Source organism: Furipterus horrens, unplaced genomic scaffold, assembly GCF_987537825.1.
Source record: "Furipterus horrens unplaced genomic scaffold, mFurHor1.1.pri manual_scaffold_4, whole genome shotgun sequence".
Classification (NCBI taxonomy): domain Eukaryota; kingdom Metazoa; phylum Chordata; class Mammalia; order Chiroptera; family Furipteridae; genus Furipterus; species Furipterus horrens.
In genome coordinates, this window is record NW_028327174.1 from 155,045,816 (window position 1) to 155,068,699 (window position 22,884).

Genomic DNA, 22,884 nt, shown 5'->3' on the forward strand with positions numbered 1-22,884 from the left:
GTTAGTTGCTCTGCTTGGAGCTCTGCTTTCCTTAGTTAAAGAATGAAGGGGTTGGATTAGCTGTTCCTTCAAGTCTTTTTTGCTAATATCTTAAGAGAAGTATACTTTGGGTCATGCTTGAATTCCTTAACTAGGTATAAGACTGTGTTAAATTCAACAGAACTTTTTGAGTGCGTATAGTCATGGTTCTTAAGTATTAGAGTGCACAAGAATCTTATGGGGGTTGGGTGGATGGAGATGTCCTTGTTAAAATGCAGATCCCAAGGCCCCATCTCTAGAAATTTGGATTCAGGCATGCTGAGTGGAGTCCAAGAATCTGCATTTTAAGCAAAGTGATGCATGTGGTTTAGCCTACAGACTTGCATACTTGCAGTTTGGTTCTCAATCCCTAGAAGGAAACCTCCTCAGTTGGAGCTACAGGTATTTAAAACTGTTTAAAGTTGGGCAACTGGGATGCCCCTAAAAGCTCCCTCCAAGGCCCGCTAGATAGTGTGGAGGGGCTGGGAAGACAGTGGACGCCAGAACAGCCGGGGGGCACACAGTGAGCCAGGGCGCCTGCGTCTCTCCTCTCACCTGCTCACTCTTTCTGCTTCGGATGTAGGCATGCTGTAAAACGGTGGGAGAGCAAGGGTTTGAGGGCTTTCCTTTTTGTGAGAATTGTATGAAGATCTTAAATAATACCTTTTTACTTTATTATTATTTTTAAGATTTTTATTTATTTTTAGAGAGAGGGGAAGGGAAGAAGAAAGGGAGGGAGAGAAACATCAATGTGTGGTTGCCTCTCATGCATCCCCAATGGGGGACCTGGGCTGCAACCCAGGCATGTGCCCTGACTGGGAATCGAACTGGTGATACTTTGGTTCACAGGCCTGCGTTCAATACACTGAGCGATACCAGCCAGGGCAAAATAAATAACACCTTTTTAGGTGAGGCATCTATTTGGGATCACCATGGTCTGATTTCTAAGTTTCTGGTTTTAAGAAGTTGAACCTCTAGGCTACACTTTCACATTAAACATATCTCATTGTGGGAAGTTACACTGAAGGAAACATGGTCCGTTATTTTCTTGAGTGCTATTTGTAGCCTGTCCTTTACTGGGGAAGCTCTAAGTGCTTTTTAAAATATTCAGTTTCACATCAAGGTGCTCTTTGCACATATGTCATTTGTAAATAGTAAAGGAATATGTTTTATGTGTATGAAGTGCCTGAATCTTTGTTTATTAGCTTGTACAATGTGCCATTAAAACCTAGAGTGGATGCCCAAGGGCTCCTTGGCTTTTTGGGGCAGCGTAGAAGAATTTGGTCATTTGAACCAGCATGTACTCCAAATAGATTCAGAGTGCTGAAAAATGGAAGTGAATTATAGCAAGGGTGGAAATAGTTTAAGTAGTGACAAGAAACCTATTTGTGTAGTAAATAAAAATAAATATTAATTTTAAAAGTAATAATTCTATGAGTACATTACCACAGTGTTTAACGTTGCATATCATCGATTTATGATGTGCAATGCACCTTCCCATACGTTCTCATCTGATGCACCCTCGTGTCTTCATTGGTTTCAATCATACAGCAGCGACTGGATGAGAAAACTTGGTCGTAACTCCTAACAACATGGTGAAAGCCCTTTATAGATAAGAACTCTATAGATGAGGACAAGCCTGTTCTATTTCTGTGTTATGTTTCAAATGAAATACTCCTTTCATTCCAGATGCTTGACTGTTTAGTGTGTGTATGTGTGAGTATATGTTTAATGGAGAAACAAAGACTAGGGCAAGAGGCATAAATATATGAAGGATAAATACTACAAGTTTTTCTTCTTGATTTCTTTTTCTCTGGTAATTGGGGGGAGCGCTGCATATTCTTTGGCCTTAAGAAATGTTGATATTTAAGAGAGGAACAGAAGTGTTTATTCTTCAGAATTAAAAAAAAAGCTCAGCAGATATGCATTTTGTTTCACTTGGTCTTGTAAGGCCTTTGCCAGAGAGATGAGCTTCACCTCTTCACTCTGATGAAACATCCCCCCATCTCCTGATCGACATTCCTCCACTCATGTGCTTCATAAATTAGGAGGGAGGGTGCCATTGTAACACTTGACCGTATAAGGGGAAGAGAGGCCCTGCTGTTCTTTGGTTCTGCCCCCAGTGTCAGAACTGTATATAAATTCGATGCCTTTTAAGGGAACGTGGTGCGGGCAGGGCAAACATCCCCAGGCAGCCCATCCATTTTCTTTGCTACTGCAGCATTGGTGCCTGCAAGCTCTGTGTCATTTGGAAACATAAATCACAAGGGGGTTGCCGGTGCCAGGCTCCAGGGAGGAAAACCTCAGAGGGCCACGCTCACTGCCCAGTGCTGTCAGCATCTTAGTTTTCATTACGAGCCTACTTCAAGGGTTGGCCTTCTGACTTTTAGGGAGAACTTCACCCTTAACACATGCCGACCTTCCCTTGGACACCCCCCTCCTTGTAATGAGTAGTAATTATGGCTGCAGTGAGCAGACCACAACCTCCTGAATATTTCATATTAGTCTTGTCTGGGCTGTAGCATGTGTCTCTGCAGGTCTGGAGTTTAGAGAGAGCTGGCTTTGGACCACAGAGCTTTCTCCTCTGAGCTCTGGGACCTTGGACACGTTACATAACCTCTCTGGGGCCCCAAATCGTCATCTAAAAATGGGGACAATAAATGTGATAAAATGTGTTTCAAGTGTTTAGCACAGTACTTAGCAGATAGCAAATGCTTAATAAATGTTAGCTGTTTTATTACTATTGCTGCCAGAGACAGCGATAGTTTTGCTTCTTGCAGCAAGTATTTCCTACAATTCCCACTACGCGATCCAGCGCACTTTTTACAGATTTTCTTTATAGCCAAAACACATTTAGAAATATTCTTAGAGGCCCTGAAGAATGTCTTGGCACAATTCAGCATACAGAGAACGGGTTCTGGACCTGAATCCCGCCTAACCACTTCTCAGTTTACTGCCTTGGACATACTACTTAATCTCTTGCTACCTCAGTTTCTTAGTCTGTTAGTCTGGTGATAATGATTGTTAAATCCAGGCATTTTGATTGTCAGCGGCAGAAACAAATCAAGTCAGAGCAAGAACAGAGACAGGGTTTATTGCAAACCTATAGAAATTTTACAGAAATACTATGCTTCGGAGGTCTCCTCATTGCCACTGGAAAGTGAAATGGTGACCCTCATGCCCTCTCGGGGACCATGAGGCTCTGTCTACCTGGTAGGCACCCTGTGCAGTCCTGGTTCCATCAGCACAGACCACGCCTGCACCAGGACCTCTGGGCTGGGGCACTTTCCTTGGGAACCAAGCAGTAGAGCACGGGGAGGGCTCAGTGCTTGAGTGTGTGGAAGCACCCAGCACAGTGCCTGGAACCAGGCAGATGCTCACTAAATGTAAGTCCCATCCCACTGCATCCCTACTCCCTCCCTCAAGAGCACACACTCTACTCCTGGAGCTAGCCCACCTAAGGGAGGGAGAGGACAGAGGGCACTGATGCCAGTTTTGAGTTAGGATTCAAAATCAGAGAACAGGGAAAAGAGCAGGAGGTCTCAAGGGGAGAGGAGCTTCCATTTGTAGGTACATAGGTTGTCTCCTGCAGCTAATCCTACACTCATTTCCTTCTTTGAATCTCACCCTCTTGAGCCATATTTGACCTGCAGGATAGGTTAAACTGACAGAGACGTGGCAGTGTGTGTCCTTCCACAGCCTGCCCCTCTTCTAGGGCAGGTCCGGCAGCAACCACACTGCTCCCAACGCACCCAGGCAGCAGATCATCAGGCCAAGGGAGTGCTGAGGGAGCCACTTAGGGAAGCCTGCATGTGACCTCCCTCCTGACCCTTCACCTTTATTGCAAAGCCCTGGTCCCAGCTAGAGGCTTCCATCCAGCACCTCAGCGCCCCATGCTAATTTAATTTACAAAATAAAAAGCTTATTCGTTAACATTTTGAGTATACACACACACACAAACCACACACTGTATATGCAGGGTGAGGCAAAAGGAGGTTTACAGTTGTGAGTATGCAAAACAGTTTATTCTTGTATTAGTATTTTTTAATTATTGTATTATTTTCCGTACGAACAACTGTAAACCTACTTTTGCCCCACAATATATGTGTGTGCATAAGTGTGTGTGTGCGTGCGCGCGCACGCGAGTATGTAATCTCACTGTTGCATAGGTTAAGTAATCCCTGTCATTTGTATGTAATTTGTCTTAACTCAGTGTTTTTAGCCTAGAAATAAGAAACAGTACTTGCTATAAGTATAGACACCTGGGCTCTAACCAAGACCTACTATTTGAAGATATTCTATTGGAGGGACCTAGGGATTTGCATGTTTAATAAGTACCCCAGATAATGGATGTTGTGAAGAAAGTGTGGGAAGGAAACCTTGCCCAATCTTGTGTGCTAGCTTAGATCTTGAAGGACACTATCTGGGGACTCCATAGATACCATCTTATTGTGAGTTTATTAAAGTTCCATCATATGAAGTTGTTTTGCTACTCTTCTTTGGATTAAATATGCACATTTGGATTCATGAGGGGAAAAAAAACCCAATTGTGCTATTTCATCCAGCTAGAAAATCTGTTACAAGTGAATGATCATTTCTTTTTGTGAACCTTAGAACATTGACTTGAGCTTTTCAGAGAAATGTACTCAATAGCCTGGTGCCAGGGCTGTGTGCTAGGATTGCGTGTATCTGTGTCTGGTATTCCAGATGGGCATAATTAACTGCATTGGCTATTGGCAGAGAAGATGTGAGCTGGCTGAGAGAATTCTGGAATGGAATGTTCAGAAATAAAGTTGTAAGACCTTCTGAAAAATAAGAATAGTATATGCAGAATGTTGTGGGGATAGAGTGGAGGAGAAGGTGAAGCATTCTTGCTGATACCTGATCGTGCAAGAAACTACTTAAGATTCTGACATGAGTTACACTGCCCTCCCTTGCCTCACCCCCACGCCCACATGCACCTGGGTCATTGTATCCCTCACTGGCACTCTCAGCCGATTGCTTAGGGCCTTTGATATTGAAGGACTTAAACTTAGAGACCTGAAAACAATTAATAGCTCCAAAAGGAAGGAAAATGCAAATTAACATGATTAACTGTCTAATGTAATGTGTGTAAAATGCAACATATTGTTATTTTATTAAATTTAGTATCCAATAAGCCATCATAACACTTGAAAATAATGAGTAGAATATATTTTCGCATTTTGAAAGGATTCCTGAGTGTGCATGATCAATGAGAGATTATTGCCAATAGTTAATTAAATGAGTGACTTGTTGCTTCATCATTTCAAAAACAAAATTATAAAAATTCTTGCAAGATTCTTTGGAGCAAAAATCAGCTTTTTATGTGAGATTTGGATGTATTTTAATACGTTTGGTATGATACAGGGTGGGGTCTCACACATACATGCTCACTCCTGGAGTCACCACCAAATGCTGGTGAAGGGCATATGGTGGGAGAAAAAGAAAACGTGTTGTTCAAAGCCACGTCTTCCACAGTTCCAAGATTGTGAAATGCTTTTAGTCCACCCTCAGTCATGTGACCACTGGGGAGGGCGTAGATTATCCCCTGCAGCACCAGGAATGTGCTTGAGGGACTTGAGAGTGGCTGCTTCTCCTCTGCGTGAATTCAGGTGAGGCAAGGCTGACAGAGTCCCCGCACCCAGTCGCCCAGACCACGCAGTGTGAGGGCACCACATTTCAAGGGGGCAGTGTTCCCACTGAAGACACCTACATTTGAATAGTTACTGTTAATGACAGTGTTTCAGCAGATGACATTAAAGTGTTTTGTTCTTCTAGGAAAACTAGTGTGCTTTGCCACTTTTCCACAGCTTCATTGGGTCCTGAAGAGGGCGTACCTTCAGCACTAAGGCACGCACTGCCCCCTTGGGCTAACAGAGAGAGTGGTACAGAACGTGGGATCCTGACCGAAAGAGAACTGTTCCTCTCACAGGACTGTGCCCCTGCAGCGGCTCTCAGAGCCCAGAAGCCATCACGTCATCTCTGTGATGAAGTGTCTCCAAGGCTCCTGCTTAGGCCCAACAGCAGCCCCCACATAGAAGGGGTCCACACAAATAGTGTTCTCCCATCTTGTGGCCTCTGAGAAGGGGACAGTGAACTTATTTCCCTGGGGAGTCTCTGCTTCTCCAATTAATTACAGGAACTGTGTGTTCTCACCAGCCTATTTTGGTTTCCATCCCCTAGAGATGACTAGGCCCTCAGAGAGTCTGTCTCAGCGGCAGCTGGGGCTGCACAGGCCACCCTGAATGCAAACAGCAGCTTGTTCCACTTCCTTCCTCTTCCCTTACTGCATCCCTGGGGACTGAGCTCCAGGACCAGACTCAGGGGGAGAGAGTCTAACTCAGATACCAAGAAGCTCTGCCGTCAACCACAGCCACTGTGGGTCATGCCCCTGGACATCCCCACCAGGCCAGGACAGGCCAGAAGAGGACCCTGAGGCTGGGCTGCCCTTCTCCGCTGAGCTCAGAGCGTCTTGCAAGCCAGGACTTGGAGGAGGCGTATTCTTGCTTCCCTGGGATGCCCTTCTAACTTCTCATCTCTCAAGCCTCTTTGGGAAAGGCATCTTGCTGAGAATCCTGATGTGACTTAAAAGTATCTGACCCAGTCCTTCTCCCTTGCTGTTCAAAGGTGTCCAATGGGAGTAAATTCCTTTGAAGTACACCCTGCCATAATCATATACAGAATATACTTCTCAGTTCATCGTAACCTGCATTTTCCATGTGCTAAGAGGAACTTCAGCCCTGTCAGGTGCTCCTTGTCAGTGCGAGCAATGTTTCTAGCCTCTCCTTTAAGTTTTCCAGTGAAATGAGCATTTATTCCGAGAAATCCTACAAAGGTAAAGAGAGGTCAGTTTTACCATAATCTGCTACTTTTTCACAATAAACTTATAGCCCTGTACTTGGCAAACTAACATACCCTTAATTAGAAGTAAGGTTATCAATCTTTTTGGCCAATCCTTTATATAATTCCATTTGGAAATCCATCCATGGTAACTTAATTTTAGCCTAAACTTTCAGTGGTTTCATGTACTTGCTCCCACTTGTATCTGAAGGACTTAATTCTGGAATAAAAATTACATTTTATACCCATGTAGGAGAAGTCTGTGTTCTGATAGAACCTGGATGCTTGCATAGAATTAACAGAGCTTTCAGCTCTGGCTCTGTGCCAGGTAGAGCCCTTGCCCTCCAGAGGCACACAGATTAGAGGGAGTCAGATGCCCCAACATCAATGCCATGCCCTACGCTGAGTGTGTGACTAGTGGGGTGTGTAGTGGCAGCACAAAGAAGGGTCTTGGCAGATGAATCTGGCATGTCAGGGACCCACTGGAGTCTGATGGATGAAGAGTTCACTGGGTGTCACCCCTTTGCTCCCAAGACCCTCTTTCCCTCGTCTTCCTGCTCTCCATTCTGCAGGCTGACCTCTGTGGATTGGCTCATCTTCCTTCAGATTTCAGTTGGGTTTGGACCACCAGGAGCATGGCAGATATCAGGCAGAGGGAGGGGAACGTATTTGGGAATTTATTTCTCTCCCTCTAGGGTTTCCAGGGGCTGGCCACAGGCCTCTTCTGACAGTCATGGCTCCTGCCAGGCAGCCCTCTCCACCCAGCTCTGTTTCTGGATTTCAGGAGTGAATCTAGGGGTTGGGTAACACTAGCCCTGATGCTTCTTGCCCCGCTGCACTCCCTGCCCACACCTGGGTCAATAGTCCCTGTATTAAACTCTCCTCAGATTACTGTTCGAGTGTTCCATCTATTCCTATCGGGACTCTGATACCAAGAGTGTCCCCACCTAAGTGAACTGTATGTGTAGGGATCTGAGCTGCTTGGTGCTTTAAGGAGATTATCAAAGTAGTAATTTGCTATAGCAGGAGGCTAGAGGGGGAGGCAGAAAGCAGCTGGAGAGGTAACAATGCTAATAGCTGTTGCGAATGTCTGTGCACCACTCAGGGTATATGGGGCTTCCTGGGCATCATCCCATTTAGTCCTCCATGAACAAGGAGGTTCATTTTTAGTTCATTTTGCAGGTGAAAGACCTGGGCTTTACCTTATGCTGTAAATCTCATTTCTCACTAAAGGACAGCAACTTTTTCAATAGTTTCTTTCCTCATGACTAGGTCTTATTAAGCTGAAGTGCTTTTTTAAAGACAAATTAATGTTAGAGCAGAATTAATGTGGCGTAATCTTCCCTTATACTTTTCAATAAAATAAACTCCATCCTGAGTAATGGATGGAAATCCTGAAAGAGTAAGTTCAGTCTTGAATGTGGTACCTTTCAGATGGGGTGGCTGCCTCTGTGCCCCGTGATGAACACGTGTTTTCTCAGGGCCCATTTAGAGAGCCAACGTAGCTGCCTGATGTCTTGCTCTGGCTCCCCAGGAACCAGCAACCTGGGTCCTCCTTTAGGGCCACAGCTCAGAGTTCTCTGGAGAGGTGAAATGTCAGGCAGAGTGACTCATGGTATTTCAAAACCAGCCTGGGCACCTGCCACTTGCATCCCCAGAGGGAACCTCTGGCAGTATGAAGGTCTGGGTGTGTCTCTGCTCAGGCATGTCCTCCTGGAAGCTTGAGTGCTTTGGCCTAAAGATTCTTCATCTTCCTATTGTGGAGGAACCAGGCACTCCCTAAAGGAGCTGAAAAAAAGTCTCAGTTAAGATTCATATGCAGAACTGGTGAATTCTTTTTTGTGATATTGGTGGACAGGTTGGCAGGAGTAGTGGAAGGGGAGAATGCTTAGAGTACACAGAGTACAAGCACCATCTCTTAATTAAAGAAATGGAAAGGTTTCGAGTCCTATCCATGCAAGTAGAAAACACTGACTAGGAATCTTGGGAACTGCTCAGGCTAATTCATTACATCTGGCTACAGCTAGTGTGCATGAACCTGCCTTCTGCCTTCAGAGGCATAACTGGTTCTGGCTGGTTCTCTGAACCAAATGGTGTTGCATCTCATCATTTTAGTCATTTGGTCCTATTAATTCTTCAGAGTTGCAAATATCTGAAACCTATTATTACAGAGCAGGAATCGTATCCCACTGGGTTTTCAAGTTGAATTAGGGAGGGAGAAAGAGTAATTGAAATAGCAGGGATCTAAGATAATCTTGCAAGACAGAAGTACCCGCAATTTCTTCTTCGTGGCTTCTTTGCCCTCTATGCTTTGGAGCCCTTGAACCACAGTTGTTTATTTGCCACTATATAAATAAGCCACAGCTTATTTGTTCCCCTACTGAAAAACAGTTCTGTTGATTCCGGTCTTACTCTTTTTCTCTCACAAATGGTGCTGTACTAGACATCCTTGAACCACGTCTCCTTGTGCACAAGTACCAGTTTCTCTAAGACAGATACTGAGAGGGGGCCTTGCTGGGTCATAGTGCATGGTCAACTCTACTAGGAATTTTCAAATGACCCTGTAAAGTGAGTGTACTAATTAACAAACTGCCATCGATCTTTGGATTTCCGATTTCCCACCAATATGTGGAATTATTAGATCTTTTTTTTCTTTTATATGTGATGGGTGTGACATTATCTATTCTCTGATTACTGTATACTGGCCAATTAATCTTCCTGTTCTGTGAATTGCTTATGTCATTTGAGTGTTTCATCCCGATTTACAGGACTTCTTTATTTAGGTTGGCTACTAATTTTTCAGTGTTTTTGCATTGCAAATATCTCAATTTATGGCTTACCTCCATTTTTTTCCATTTCTACCTCCACTTTTTTGTGTTTTTGATAAAATAGATATTTTTACAAATTTTAACATGATTAAATTTATCAATCTTTTCCTTATATTTTGACCCAACATGTGGCACCTTCTGCTCCTTCTTTTTCTTTTTTTCTCCTCAAAATCTTCCTTTAGTTTACTCATGGGGATAGATTGCCAATACTCTACTGAATATGAAACACCAGAGCAAGAAACAGATGTTTGCTTTTCGAAAACTGGTAATGCCAGGAATGTTTCAATGTTCACTTCTGCTTAAGATTTTGCCCATAGAATGCTGATACAAACACTTGTTTTCTCTGGGCTTTGTTCTTTCTTTAGAATGAGCATCCATTTATAGTTGCTGTATTTTATTTAATGTCCAATGCCCAGATGTCCTTTCTCTCCTGTTTTATGACGTAGAATCAATAACATTTCTATAACACCATCCAGGAAAATATGTTAATTGAACCCAGAAGAGAAAACTAAGGACTGGTTTTAAGAATGATAAATTTTGTTGTGTGAGATGTGTTACCTCATGCGTTAGAGCTCTCGCATCAGGTCTTATTACTTTTTGTCTATAGGAGTAAATGATTTAATTCTAAATTTCCCAAGAGTGTTATATAGGCTTTTTAAAAGCTTCAATACAGTGTTTACATGCGCAAAATTCAAAGCAAAACAAAGGACAAGAAGATGATTTACATTTTGTTATTCTGGGAGCAATGTCATGGGCAGCTGACAGTCCTTTTATCTTGCAGCTTAGCTGGAACATGTAGGACATAGAATTTGCCAGCTGTAACTCCTCACCAATTTTTATACTTTGAAAATAATTAGAACCGGGAACAGTTTACATCCAAGTGCTCAAGCATCAGGATTGTAAACACAAACACTTGTTAATTCCCAGACATAGAGGTCCAGATTATTTACTAGCTTAAGAGAGTGAACCTGTGGTTGTTTCAATTTTACACACGTTTCTCTTGACTCTTTGGTCATTTCCCAGAGCCAAAACTTTTCTTTTATGAAAAGTCAAGATCCTCAGAAATATGCCTGCCTTATATTTCCTGAGAAAATTAAGGTCTAACTGGGAAGGATCCTATTTTTCCTCATAGCACATACCTAAAATAAAATTACAGAAGCTTGCTGATAAGGTAGCAAAGGGCCCTGGGGTCTGGGCATTCACCTTTGTTTGTGTTACAATTGGCCAAAATCTAGAAGTTTAGAGGAACATGAGACATGCAGTTACCTTTAGCTTTTCTCTATAAGCCTTTGTTAAATGATATGTTCTTTTTCCTTTGTGTTAAATATCAAGAAAGGTGATAATGTTGTAAACTCTAGGAGTTTTGCAGTTGTTACAACACTTTCTTTTTATTATACGTCATCTCATTTGAGTCCTATGACCTCCCTGATAAGGCAGGCAAGGAAGGTGTTATTTAAAATGTGAGTTTCGAGGATTAGACCAGGCTGAGATACTACAGGCCCTAGGAACAAGCAGCTCTCTGCTGAAGTTTATATATAAGGTTGAGAAACTTTTGTGGTCATCTTATTATGACAGCCTCATGTTTTATATTTATTTTACCTGAGAGTGTGAGCTGCTCCACCCAAAAGATGAGTTTAAGAGTAGGCTTTAAGATTGGTGTTAGAAAACAAGGCTTGATTGAACTCTGCCTAATGCATATTTGTGAGTTGAGTAGGCTGCCTCAGAAATGCTTCTAAAATGCAAACTCACATAACCCTTTAAGTCAGAGCAGCTCCAGCCAGCAGTGCCAGACATCAAAGAAAGGATCTGGGCGTGAACTCCTCGATATGAAAGTACTGGACGATGAATGTGAGGCTAGTTGTGCTAAATGTCTGTTAGACATTAACCAGCATATCCAGAACGCTATTAACTCCATTTTCAGTAGGTTAGTTCTTGAAATGATATCATCAAATATGTACTCAAACACCACAGAGGCCTTTTTTCTTTTATAGAAACGTGTCATTGAAGTATAATGTATATAAAGAAAAGGTACAACTCATACATTGCTCAAAGACTTTTCACAAAGTGAACACACTCACTTAACTACCGTTTAGATCCAGAATCAGATCAGCACTGCTGAGGCTCCCGTGCTCAGCACTGCAACCTCTCCCCGCTTCCTCCCAGAGACAACCACTAGCTGACCCATCACAATAATTAGCTGGTTTTTCATCTTCATTGAGGTGTAATTGACAAATAAAATTGTAATATAAAGTGTACAACATGATGATTTGATATTCGAATATATTGTGAAATGATCACCCAACCAAGTTAATTAACATACTTAGCACCTCACATAGTTATTCTTTTTTATTTTTAGTGAGAAGGCTACTCTCAGCAAATTTCAAGTATATGATACATGTTATTAACTGTAGTCCCCATGCTGGACATTAGATCCTGAGAACTTATTCATCTTAAAACTGGAAGTTTGCATCCTTTGACAAACATTTCCCCACTTCTCCCTCTCCCCAGCCCCTGGCAACCACCATTCTACTCTGTTTCTATGAGTTGGACTTATTTCCTTTTTTAGACTCCACACGTAAGTGATACCATACAGTTTTTGTCTTTCTCTGTCTGTCTTATTTCACTTAGCATAATGCCCTCTGGGTTCATCCATGTTGTCACAAATGGCAGATTTTCCTTGTTTATGGCTGGATAATATTCTATTGTATATACAGGTAACCCCCGCATAACACGATTTTTAGGTTCCTAACAAATGCCGTGTTATGTGAATCCATGTTATACAAAACAAAGAACTAGTACAAAAAGGGGGGTTAGGGTCCAAAAATTAAAAAAAACGTACTCATATTTTTATTATTAAGAGAAATATCTTTATTAAAGAAATTTTCATCAAAAGCATTACATATTAATATGAATTAAGTAATGTTCTTTTCATCATTACTACAAAGCTCCATTAACCAAATACATTCTCTTTTTGACAGGCTATCCACATCCTCTGAACTTTCTTCATCATTATCTTGATTTCTGTGCTCTACTTGTTGCAAAAAATCTTTTATTTCAGATTGCTTGCTTTTAGCTGAGAGATCTTTATAAATTTTGTTATACAGCACCTTTGAAATTCTCTCTTAAACTTTGTGCTGCTTTCAGTGCAAGGATCTTCATTTAAGAAATATGACTAACTGTTTGGCCAAGTCTAGGCCTTTCTTTATTCTCTTTAAACTGATATGACATATGCACTTGAATGAAAATTTTTAAATTAGTTATCTTTTGCTCTTAAAAGCTTATATCATGTTTGTATTGTATGGGGATTTCCTTAATTTCGTGTTATACAGGAGTTTTCCCCGATTCTCTAACAGTGTTATAGAAGTAACGTGTTATACAGGATATACCTGTACATAGTACCACATCTTCTTTATCCATCTATTTTGAATTCCAAGAGCACCTGGATATGCCTTGTGTACTTGATATAAGCAGTCGTTGTTTATTTGCAAGCTTAAAAAAAAAAACTTTATTCTTCAAGGCTTTAGTTCTCATTTGGTCACTGCCCTAATCCTTTAAGCTCATATATTCAAGAAATGTGTTTGTTTCATCTTGATAGCCTCACTACCTGGACAAATTCTCTTTGCTTAAAATGACTAATTTAAATAAAACATGCAGAAGTAACTTACTTGTATATTTAGGACACTACAAGAAAAAAAAGACCATAAAATAGACACTTTCCCTTTTGCTATCCAACAGCACACCTTAAATAATAGATATTAATCAACTGAAATCATACAGAATTTATGGAGGGCAAGTCTGACAGGCGCTTTATTATCCTAGACGTGGACTAGCTGTAAAGGTATATAAGGTGTATTCTCCACCTCAAAGGATTTCTAACACATTGGTGGTGGTGGCAGTGTCTGTATGTTGAAGCCAAGTGTAAAGGAGGTAGCAACATACACAGTGACAATGTGAACATAAAGACCATACCAAGTTAGAGGAAGCACAGTAGCAGGAAGGCTTACTTTGTATTTTTATTTTTTGCTAATTTATGCTTTTTAATATATCTGTGGCTGTTCACTGGTGGCCGCTGACCCTCTGAAGGAGAGAACGTGGCCAAGCCTAAGCAGAACCTCTTCTGGGAAAAACTGTTATGTCGGGAGACCAGCTCTGCGGCAGGCACCATGCTGAGGACTGTGTGATTGTCCTCTCAGAGATAGTCAGTCCTTCATGGGCTTTCCCAGCCTGCCAGTGGGAAGTCCTCCTGCTGTCTTGCCTAAATGCCCGAGGCTGCCATTGGCTGACCAGGAAGGGTTACTTTGGATCAACTGCAGTGATAAGACAGGGGTTGTATTAGTTAAGATAATGGAGCTTCTGCTACAAAATGAATTCCCCCAAACACAGGGATCAAACACATCAAAAGCTAAAAACAGGTGTTTCTGATTAGTAATTCATTCTGCTTGAAATATTAATTTAGAGATTCAGATTCTTCCATCTTGTGGGTCTACTGTCTTCAATGTGTAGCTTCCAGAATTGCTGGCCTTGTCCACATGCAACTAGCAGAAGGAGAAAGAACAAGGAGGATAGAATGTTTTAACAGCTAGGTCTGAAAAGGGTGTCTGTCATTTCCACGTGGTTTCCATCAACTAGAACTCCACCATGTGGTCACAGCTAACTGGGAGGGAGATCAGGAAGGGTGGTCCTGCTGTGTGTCTAGGAAAAGAGGATTTGCTGACCGCCTAACAGCCTTTGCCACTGGCTTAGTGATGGTGGAGCATTTAAGATTTGTCTTGAGGCAGTATGTTGACAGAGACTGGAAAGGAGAATTGATCTGGGCAAAATGAAAAACATGAAGAAGGACTCAAACCTGAATAGAAAAATAAAAATGCAATAGCATATTTGAAAAATAAGAGACAGTCCAGTTTTTCAGGAGCAGGTAGGGAGTATCATGGGAGAAACTGGTAGAAAGATAGGTTCAGGCTATTTCCAACCTGAAGCCACAGGTGTTGAAGTTTTAAAATCCATACTGAGGAGCTTATATCTACTTTTTTTTCCTACTAGGGCTCACTCCCACTTGTAAGAGAATTGTGGCCCAGATTCATTTTCTTTCTTTTCTCTCATACTCTCGTCTTTCCTAGAAAGTGAGTTCTTACGTTTGTCTCCACAACTCAGTGGCAGCAGTCAAGGAGAGGGGTGCCGACCCTCAGCATGAGCAGCTTTATTTTGAGCTTTTGTACCACAGGGTTTCAGAGACTCCCTGGGGGCCTCCTGCCAAAAACCAGTCTAAAGAACGTATCTGCTGAATGCTGTTTGGGATGGATCCCAAGTTCAGCAGAAGAAGGACGGAGAGGAATTCCTTTGGGGCTCTAGGACACAATCAACTTGCGCTCAAGATCCTGAAATTTAATTACCCACATTGTTATCTTAGGTTACATAGCTCCGACTGTGGCTCATAGTTATAAAAGTATCCGGTCCTTTAAAATCCACCCTTTATCCTTCAGCCTGATGACCTCCTGACAGTGATGAATGGGGAAGGGTGGGAACTGGGGAAATCCTTTCCCCTCCCTTCAGATCTGCCAACTTGGCTTCGAATCTGCATGAATATTTTGGCCAGAGAATATACATCACCACACCCTCTGCACTCACCTCTGCCCATGTTCTATTTGGTAATCATATGCATTCATATTTGCTAAATTAATTTTGACCCAGGCTTTACTATGTGCTGCTCCGGGAAAGCTTCTGTGTGAGTTATATTTCCTTCCTTGAACTTGTGACCATGAGATTAATGGCTCTGAAAATTTACCCTTGCTCTATAATTTGGGGAGGATTTGTTTCACTGTTCCTACCAGGATATAAGCATAATTATCTATCTTTCTTAGACCATTGAAATAAAGAGAAAACAGATCCTTTGATGTAACACTCAAACATTTAAAAGGTGCAAACTTGAAAGAGACTTGGCCCATGTTTTTTTCAAGATACTGAGCACATTAATTATATTTAGATTTTATGGAAAGGGAGGTGTTTACTTACTTGTGTCAGAAGTTTCTAGATATTATTTTTTCTTCTAGTGGGCCATAAACCATACTTAAAGAAATAGTTGTTACATTGTGTTCTCTGTTATATGTGCATCTTTCTTTCTTTTTAAAAAAATTTTGATTTGAGAGAGAGGAAGGAGAGAGGGGGAGAGAGAGAGAGAGAGAGAGAGAGAGAGAGAGAGCAAAAGAGAGACACGGAGAGAGAGAGAAAGAGAGAATTTGTTGTTCCACTTATTTTATGCATTCATTGGTTGATTCTTGTTATGTGCCCTGACCGGGAATCAAACCATCGCCTTGGTGTATCAGGACAATGCTCTAACCAACTGAGCTACCCAGCCAGGGTTCTTCCTCTTTTTTACCAAGACACCCTCACTAGTTCCTCTCCATGGCCATCTTCTTGCAGTTAAGGCCTTCAATGAACTAAACCTTGCTGGTCGCAGGCATTTGGTGTCTTTTTCTTTTGAGTGCTTGCATATGGGAAAGGAAGAATTCTGTAGGCCAATGTCTGTGATACCAGTCCATTCCCCAGCATGCTTTGAGATCTATGTACCTCTCGAAGCACTAAAACATTTAGGGAGACAGCATGATGTAGAGAAATAGAACATGAGCAGAGACTAAGCAGACTCTGTAAGATCTGAATAAACCACTTGACCTTTTTGATCTTCTAAGCCTGAATTTTGAGAGCATTGATTAGTTTTAGCTGTTCTAGAATTTTATCTAAATGAAACAATACAGTATATGTTTGTTTTCTTTTACTCAAAATTTGTGAGATTCATTTACATTGTTGCATGTAACAACAGTTCATTCAGTGGAGTTTATGGCATTGTGTTATATATTGCAAAGTATTCGTCCATTCTACTTGATGGACATTTGGGTTGTTTCAGTTATTATGAATTGTGATTCAATGAATTTTTATAAAATCTTTCACACAGTCTGTTAAGTAATGTCACATATCATTCCCCCAGAAGTAGCTCTGAGAGATTTGCTTACAGGAAGTTTATTTCTTTCTGCCATCAAGATCAAAGTTGCCTTCAAGATCAATATCTTTGGGGGAATGAGAAAGTAGGACTGGACAGAGAAGGAAGCTGGACTGACATGCAGTCATACAAAATCTCAGCCAACCTGTGGGGAACTCTGGAGCTGAAATGGCCCTACAGAATTATGCCAGTTACAGACAAGGAGGCTGGACCTTTACATATCCCTCATTCACCCGTCATTGGCTACGGACTGACGCAGGGAAACGAGCATGACTTAAGTGAGACATTTTCTTCACAGAGAGTGGGAGCTACATTTGTGAGCTGTTATCCATCAACATTCCTAGCAGCTGGTAGAATGAGTGTTCTAGTCCTAAAATTCCTAAAGGTTTGTGTGTGTGTGTGTGTGTGTAGGGTGAAGCTAAGCAGCGCACCACAGTCTCCATTACATGTCCTTAGTAATTTCTAGGAGTTGAATTGCTGGTTTGTAGGACGTGTGTATGTTCATCTTTAGTGGATCTGTCAAACTATTTCAAAGTGTCTGTGCCAAAATACCATCTTAATTTAGATCCCAAATGGGATCATAGCACAAAGATAAAGGAACATTTATAGAAGGGAAACATATATGTGAGAATTAACTTAACATATTCTATATTTTGGGGAAATCAAACTTGAGAACCATTGGAGTAGGCTATTTATCATTCTTTACCAGATGGCTTGACATCCTAAAAACTGTCAGTATTGTTCGGGATGTTTTGAAATCTAATTATGGGATTAATACATCCTAAAGACTTCCTTTTGTGCTGAGAAAAGAAAGGAAAGGGGATATATGAATTAACTGTTGCCTCGGATTTCATTTTTTTAGAGTGGCCAAAGCAATGAAGGTCCCTGTATATGAGACCCCAGCTGGATGGAGATTCTTCTCAAATCTGATGGACTCGGGACGGTGCTCTCTGTGTGGAGAAGAGAGCTTTGGCACAGGTAGGGTTTATTGGGTTGATGTTACTGGAATGGGTAGCTTACCGGTTTGGAGACCTGTAAGCCCACTCTGAATCAAAGGCTGGAGGAACAGTTAGAGAAAAATAAATAGGAAAGAAATACACTGGTGGGATATGTGCTATGATACACTCACCTCAACTGCCCATTTCTTCTTTTTTTTTAAACTTCCATTTATTTAACAAATTTGCTGTTATGGAAATTTTTTCAAAAAACCATGAGTAGAGAGACTGTAATATTGAATTTCCATGTGCTTATCACTTAATTTCAATCATCATCAGCTCGTGGTCAATCTTGCTTTATCTCTACCCTCATCTACCTAGGGAGCCCTCCTTCCAGACTATTGGAAGCAATCCCTAGTGAATCTTTAAGTATAATGGCCAGTGAGAAAAAAAAGTATATAACCACATTATCACACCTAAAATGTTAAAAAAGAAATAATTTCTTCTTTAAGTATTTTGAAGATATCACTTTATTGTCTTCTGGCTTGCTCAGTTTCCAAGAAGTGGGCTCTAATTCTTAACTTCTATTTTTCTTTTGAAATTCTCCCAACTCCCACATCAGGCTGCCTTCAGTACTTTCTTTTTGTCCCTTGTTTTCAACAGTGAAATTATACTATGTCTAGGTATGTGTATTTTTTTTAAACCCTGCTTGGGAATCTCTCAGAGTCTTGCTGACTGTCTTGCATTAATTTTAGAAAATTCTTAGCCATTATCTTTTCAGGTACATTTCCCGCATTCTCTTTCTCTTCTTTTGGGACTCTAATTGTACATATGTTAGATGCATTATGAGTATATGTTGTTTCAGAGATCTTGTATCCAGTTTTTTTTTTTCCTTTCTTGTTTGAATTTGGATAGTCTCTATTGATACATCTTTAAGTCATTGATTCTTTTCTTAGCTGTGGCCAATTTACTGATGAGCTTACTGAAGGAATCTTTCACCTTTAATACCGTGTTTTTATTAATAGATTTTCTTTTTGACTTTTTAAAAATAATGTTTGATCTCTCTAAAAAAATTCTTTTTATATATGTTGTTTTATGAGAGGAAACCAAAAAAAACTAATTTATTTATAAAAAGTTGTCTGTCTATTCTTACATGTTTAAACTTCAGTCATCTTCAAAGTTCTCTTCATTTGGTGCAGTATACCTATCAACACATTTTTTTTTTCCCACTGCTCAAAGCAGTTTTTGAATTTGTCAATTTTGATGCCTTTTAGTGCTTCTGCTGTTTTTTGTTTCACCCCTTCCACATTGGAAAAACATTTACCTTTGAGGACTTTTTTCATCCGGGGGTTGGAGGGAGTCATTCTGGGCAAGATAAAATAAATAAGAGGGTGGGGCATGGTGGTTATGCCATTTTTGGTCAAAAACTGCTGAACACTCAGTGCGGTGTGGGCAGGTGTGCTTGTAAATCACCCATCATGAAATGGGCAAACACATTGGAAAGAATCTTCAAACAAATATTCAGAGAAGAATTGACACCTATCCTGCTCAAACTATTCCAAAAAATTCAAGAATAGGGAAGACTTCCGAATTCTTTTCATGAGGCCAGTATTATACTATTCTCAAAACCAGGTGAAGACACAACAAAGAAAGAAAATTGCAGGCCAATCACTCCCATGAACATAGATGCTAAAATCTTCAACAAAATACTAGCAAACCAGATCTAGCAATACATTAAAAATATCATACACCAGATAAAGTGTAATTCATTCCAGGGATGCAAGGATGGTATGATATTCACAAATCAATAAATGTGATATATCACATAAGGAAAATGACAGACAAAAATCACATGGTCATATCAATAGATACAGGAAAAGCATTTAATAAAATCCAGCACCCATTTATGATAAAAGCACTCAGCAAAGTGGGAATAGAGGGAGCATACCTCAACATAATAAATGCCATATACAAAAAACCTACTGCCTATATCATACTCAAGGGGCAAAAACTAAAAGTGTTTTCCTTAAGATCAGGAATAAGACAAGGGTGTCCACTTTCATAACTTTTATTCAACATAGTACTGGAGGTCCAAGACATAGCAGTCAGACAAGAGGAAGAAATAAAAAACATCCAAATTGGATAGGAGGAAATAAAACTCTCATTATTTGCAGACAACATGATAGTGTACACAGAAAACCCCATAGGCTCCACCAAAAAACCATTCAACTTAAAAAGTGAATTTGGCAAAGTAGCAGGGTGGATACAAAATCAATATTCAGAAATCGATGGCATTTTTGAACATCAACAAAGAACTATTAGAAAGAGAAACTAAGAAAAATTTTCATTTACTAAGGTAACAGCAACAACAACAAAAAATAAAAGCATCTAGGAGTAAATTTAACCAAGGATGGAAAAGACCTGTCCTCAGAAAACTAAAGAACACTGAAGAGACTTCTGGCCAAGATGGAGGCGTAGACAGACATGCTGCATCTCCCTCCACAACTAAGAAGGAATACAACTACCTCAAAACTAGAAACAACCAGAAGTTCCAGAAAATCAAACTGCATGGAAGTCCAGAAAACAAAGATATAAAGAAGAAATACTCATCCAGACAGGTAGGAGGGGCGGAGCCAGGGCAGAGAAGACATGGTGTGGTTGTGGCAGTAGCATCAACAGCAGCAGGCTGGCAGAAAGTGCAGTTACATGTTTTAAAAGTCAGGAGGGCCACCTGGGAAGCACTCCCAGCTCCTCACCAGACTGCGCAGCTCACTGTCCCAGCACTGGGGAAAGTCAAGCCTCATTGATTCTGACTGTGCAAACCAGTGGGGGTTAGGACAGAGGCAGAAACTCCCAGGCTCCCAGCAGAGTCTGCTTGTTTAAAGGGCCCCCACGGAGGTCCGCAGACCCACCCACTCTGGGAATGACAGCCAGGGCAGCAGCTAGAGGGGCGCCAGTTCGGTGCGGAAGTGGGAGAGGTGCCTGGAGAAGGGGTGAGTGCTGGGCAAGCAGCATTGTTCCTTCTCAGACCCCTCCCCTGCATACAGCGCCACAACGTGGTGAAACAGGTCATCTGTTACTGACGAATACCTAAGGCTCCACCCCTTACAATGTAGTAGGAGCTACAGCTCTACCTGGGACACAGAAACAAAGAAACACAGGAGACTTCCGGCCAAGATGAGGCTTAGACTGACACGCTCCATCTCCCTCCACAACTAAGAAGGAATACAACTACCACAAAACCAGAAATAACCAGAAGTTCCAGAAAATAAATGGAAGTCCAATGTATAAAGTTATAAAGAAGTGGTGCTCGTCCAGACAGGTAGGAGGGGAAAAGCCAGGGAGGAGAGTTAAAGCTGTGCTGTCCATGGCAGCAGCAGTGACGGAGGCAGGACAGAGGAAAGGATGGACACTCATATTTAAGGGGAGGGAAGAAGTGCCTGGGGAGCACCCCCAGCTACAGACTAGACCCATCAGCTTGCAATTCCTAAGCCAGGGAGGGCAGACCTCCATTGCCTTGGTCTGTGAGGCCTGGAGCGGGTGGGGACAGAGGAGGAGCTCCTGGTCTCTCAGCAGTGAGTTAACGGCAGGAATCCATCTTGGACCCCCACTCCCCACAGTAAATGCCACAGTGTGGTGAGACGGGTCGCCCGGTTGTGATGAGTGCACGGGCTCTGCCCCCTGTAGTGTAGGAGTTGTGACAGCCCTGCCCAGGAAGCAAAGGTAAACACAAAATGTTCAGGATGCACAGATCATGACAGAGATCCTGGTGACACAGCTGACCAGACAGCAAATTTCTAATCTAATGAAGCAGCAGATAGAAAATCTTTCTGAGGCACAGTTCAGAGCTTTGGTTATACGAATGCTTACAGACCTAACAGCAGATCTTAAACAAGATGGGGAAGGAATCAAGGCCAGTCCTGCTGAAATGAACAAAAACACATACAAAACTAGTGGTGAGGGAAAGAAAACCAGGGATCAAATCAACAAATCGGGACATAGGGAAGGAATGAACAGTCAACCGGTGCAGAAAGAGGAAAGGAGAAGTGAGGAAAATGAGGAAAGGCTCAGAAACTTATTGGACAGCTATAAGCGGGCCAACATTCAAATCATAGGGCTGCCAGAAAGTGAAGAAGAACTAGAAATTGAAAAATTATGTGAAAAATAATGAAGTAGAACTTCCCTAACCTGGGGAAGAAAATAGACTTACAGGTCCAGGAAGCACAGAGAGTTCCAAAAAAACTGGACCAAGGGAGAACCACACCAAGACACATTAGAATCAAAATGTCAAAAATTAAGGATTAAGAGAGAATCTTAAAAGCAGTAAGAGAGAAGAAGAGAATTACGTACAAAGGGGTCCCAATAAGACTATCAGCTGATTTCTCAAAAGAAATTCTGCAGGCAAGAAGGAACTGGCAAGAAATATTCAAAGTAATGAAAAGCAAAAGACCTACAACCACGATTACTCTATCCAGCGAAGCTGTCATGCAGAATAGAAGGGCAGAGAAAGTGCTTTCAGGACAAAGTAAAACTGAAGGAGTTCATCAGATTCAAACCACTATTATATGAAATGTTAAAGGGACTTGTTTAGGAGAAAGAGGATCAAAACTAAGAACATTAAAGTGAAAACTGTATCACAACAAGCAACAACAGAAGCTAGGGAATTGAAACAAAGGCAGACTAAGTAGGCAATGAGAGTGTGAACAGGATTATAGGTATGTGGAACATTATGGGGGGGGTCAGCAGGGAGGAGGAAGGGGGAAAAGGGAGGGAGTTGGTACAGGAATTGAGAAGCATAGTAGAAGGGAGTGGAGTAGACAGGAAGATGTTGAGAAGAACTATATGCACAACCAATGGGCATGAACTAAGTGGGGGGACAACTGGAGGGAGGGGGTCACTGGGTGAAGGAGAACAAAGGGAAAAGAAATTGGGGCAACTGTAATAGCATAAACAATAAAGCATATTAAAGAAACTTAAAAATATAGTGAAATCTGATGTACAACCAATTTTTTAAAAGATTAAAGTATGAAAATTGTTTTGAATATGCCTGCAAGAAGAATAATCTGGATACAACATTGTATTTATGTTGAAGTCAATGTACACAGATACCACAAACACATCTCTAATAATTACTTATCCAGGAAGCAAGATTGACATAGGTCAAGACAGAGACAATAGTTGTGAAACTCTTAAAGAGCCTTTATGGTATTTAAGTTCAGTAACAAATAACCTCTTTCAGGTTTAATTTTCC

The 22,884-nt window shown here is 41.3% G+C and overlaps 1 protein-coding gene across 1 annotated transcript in view; it reads left to right on the forward strand.

The window, feature by feature from the left end:
- Window positions 1-22,884, forward strand: part of PGM5 (phosphoglucomutase 5) — a 175,108-nt gene that overhangs the window by 80,546 nt on the left and 71,678 nt on the right. Inside the window, exon 7 of the mRNA XM_090274149.1 lies at window positions 17,561-17,676. Coding sequence (XP_090130275.1) covers window positions 17,561-17,676 — 116 coding nt within the window. The remainder of the gene's footprint in view (window positions 1-17,560; window positions 17,677-22,884) is intronic.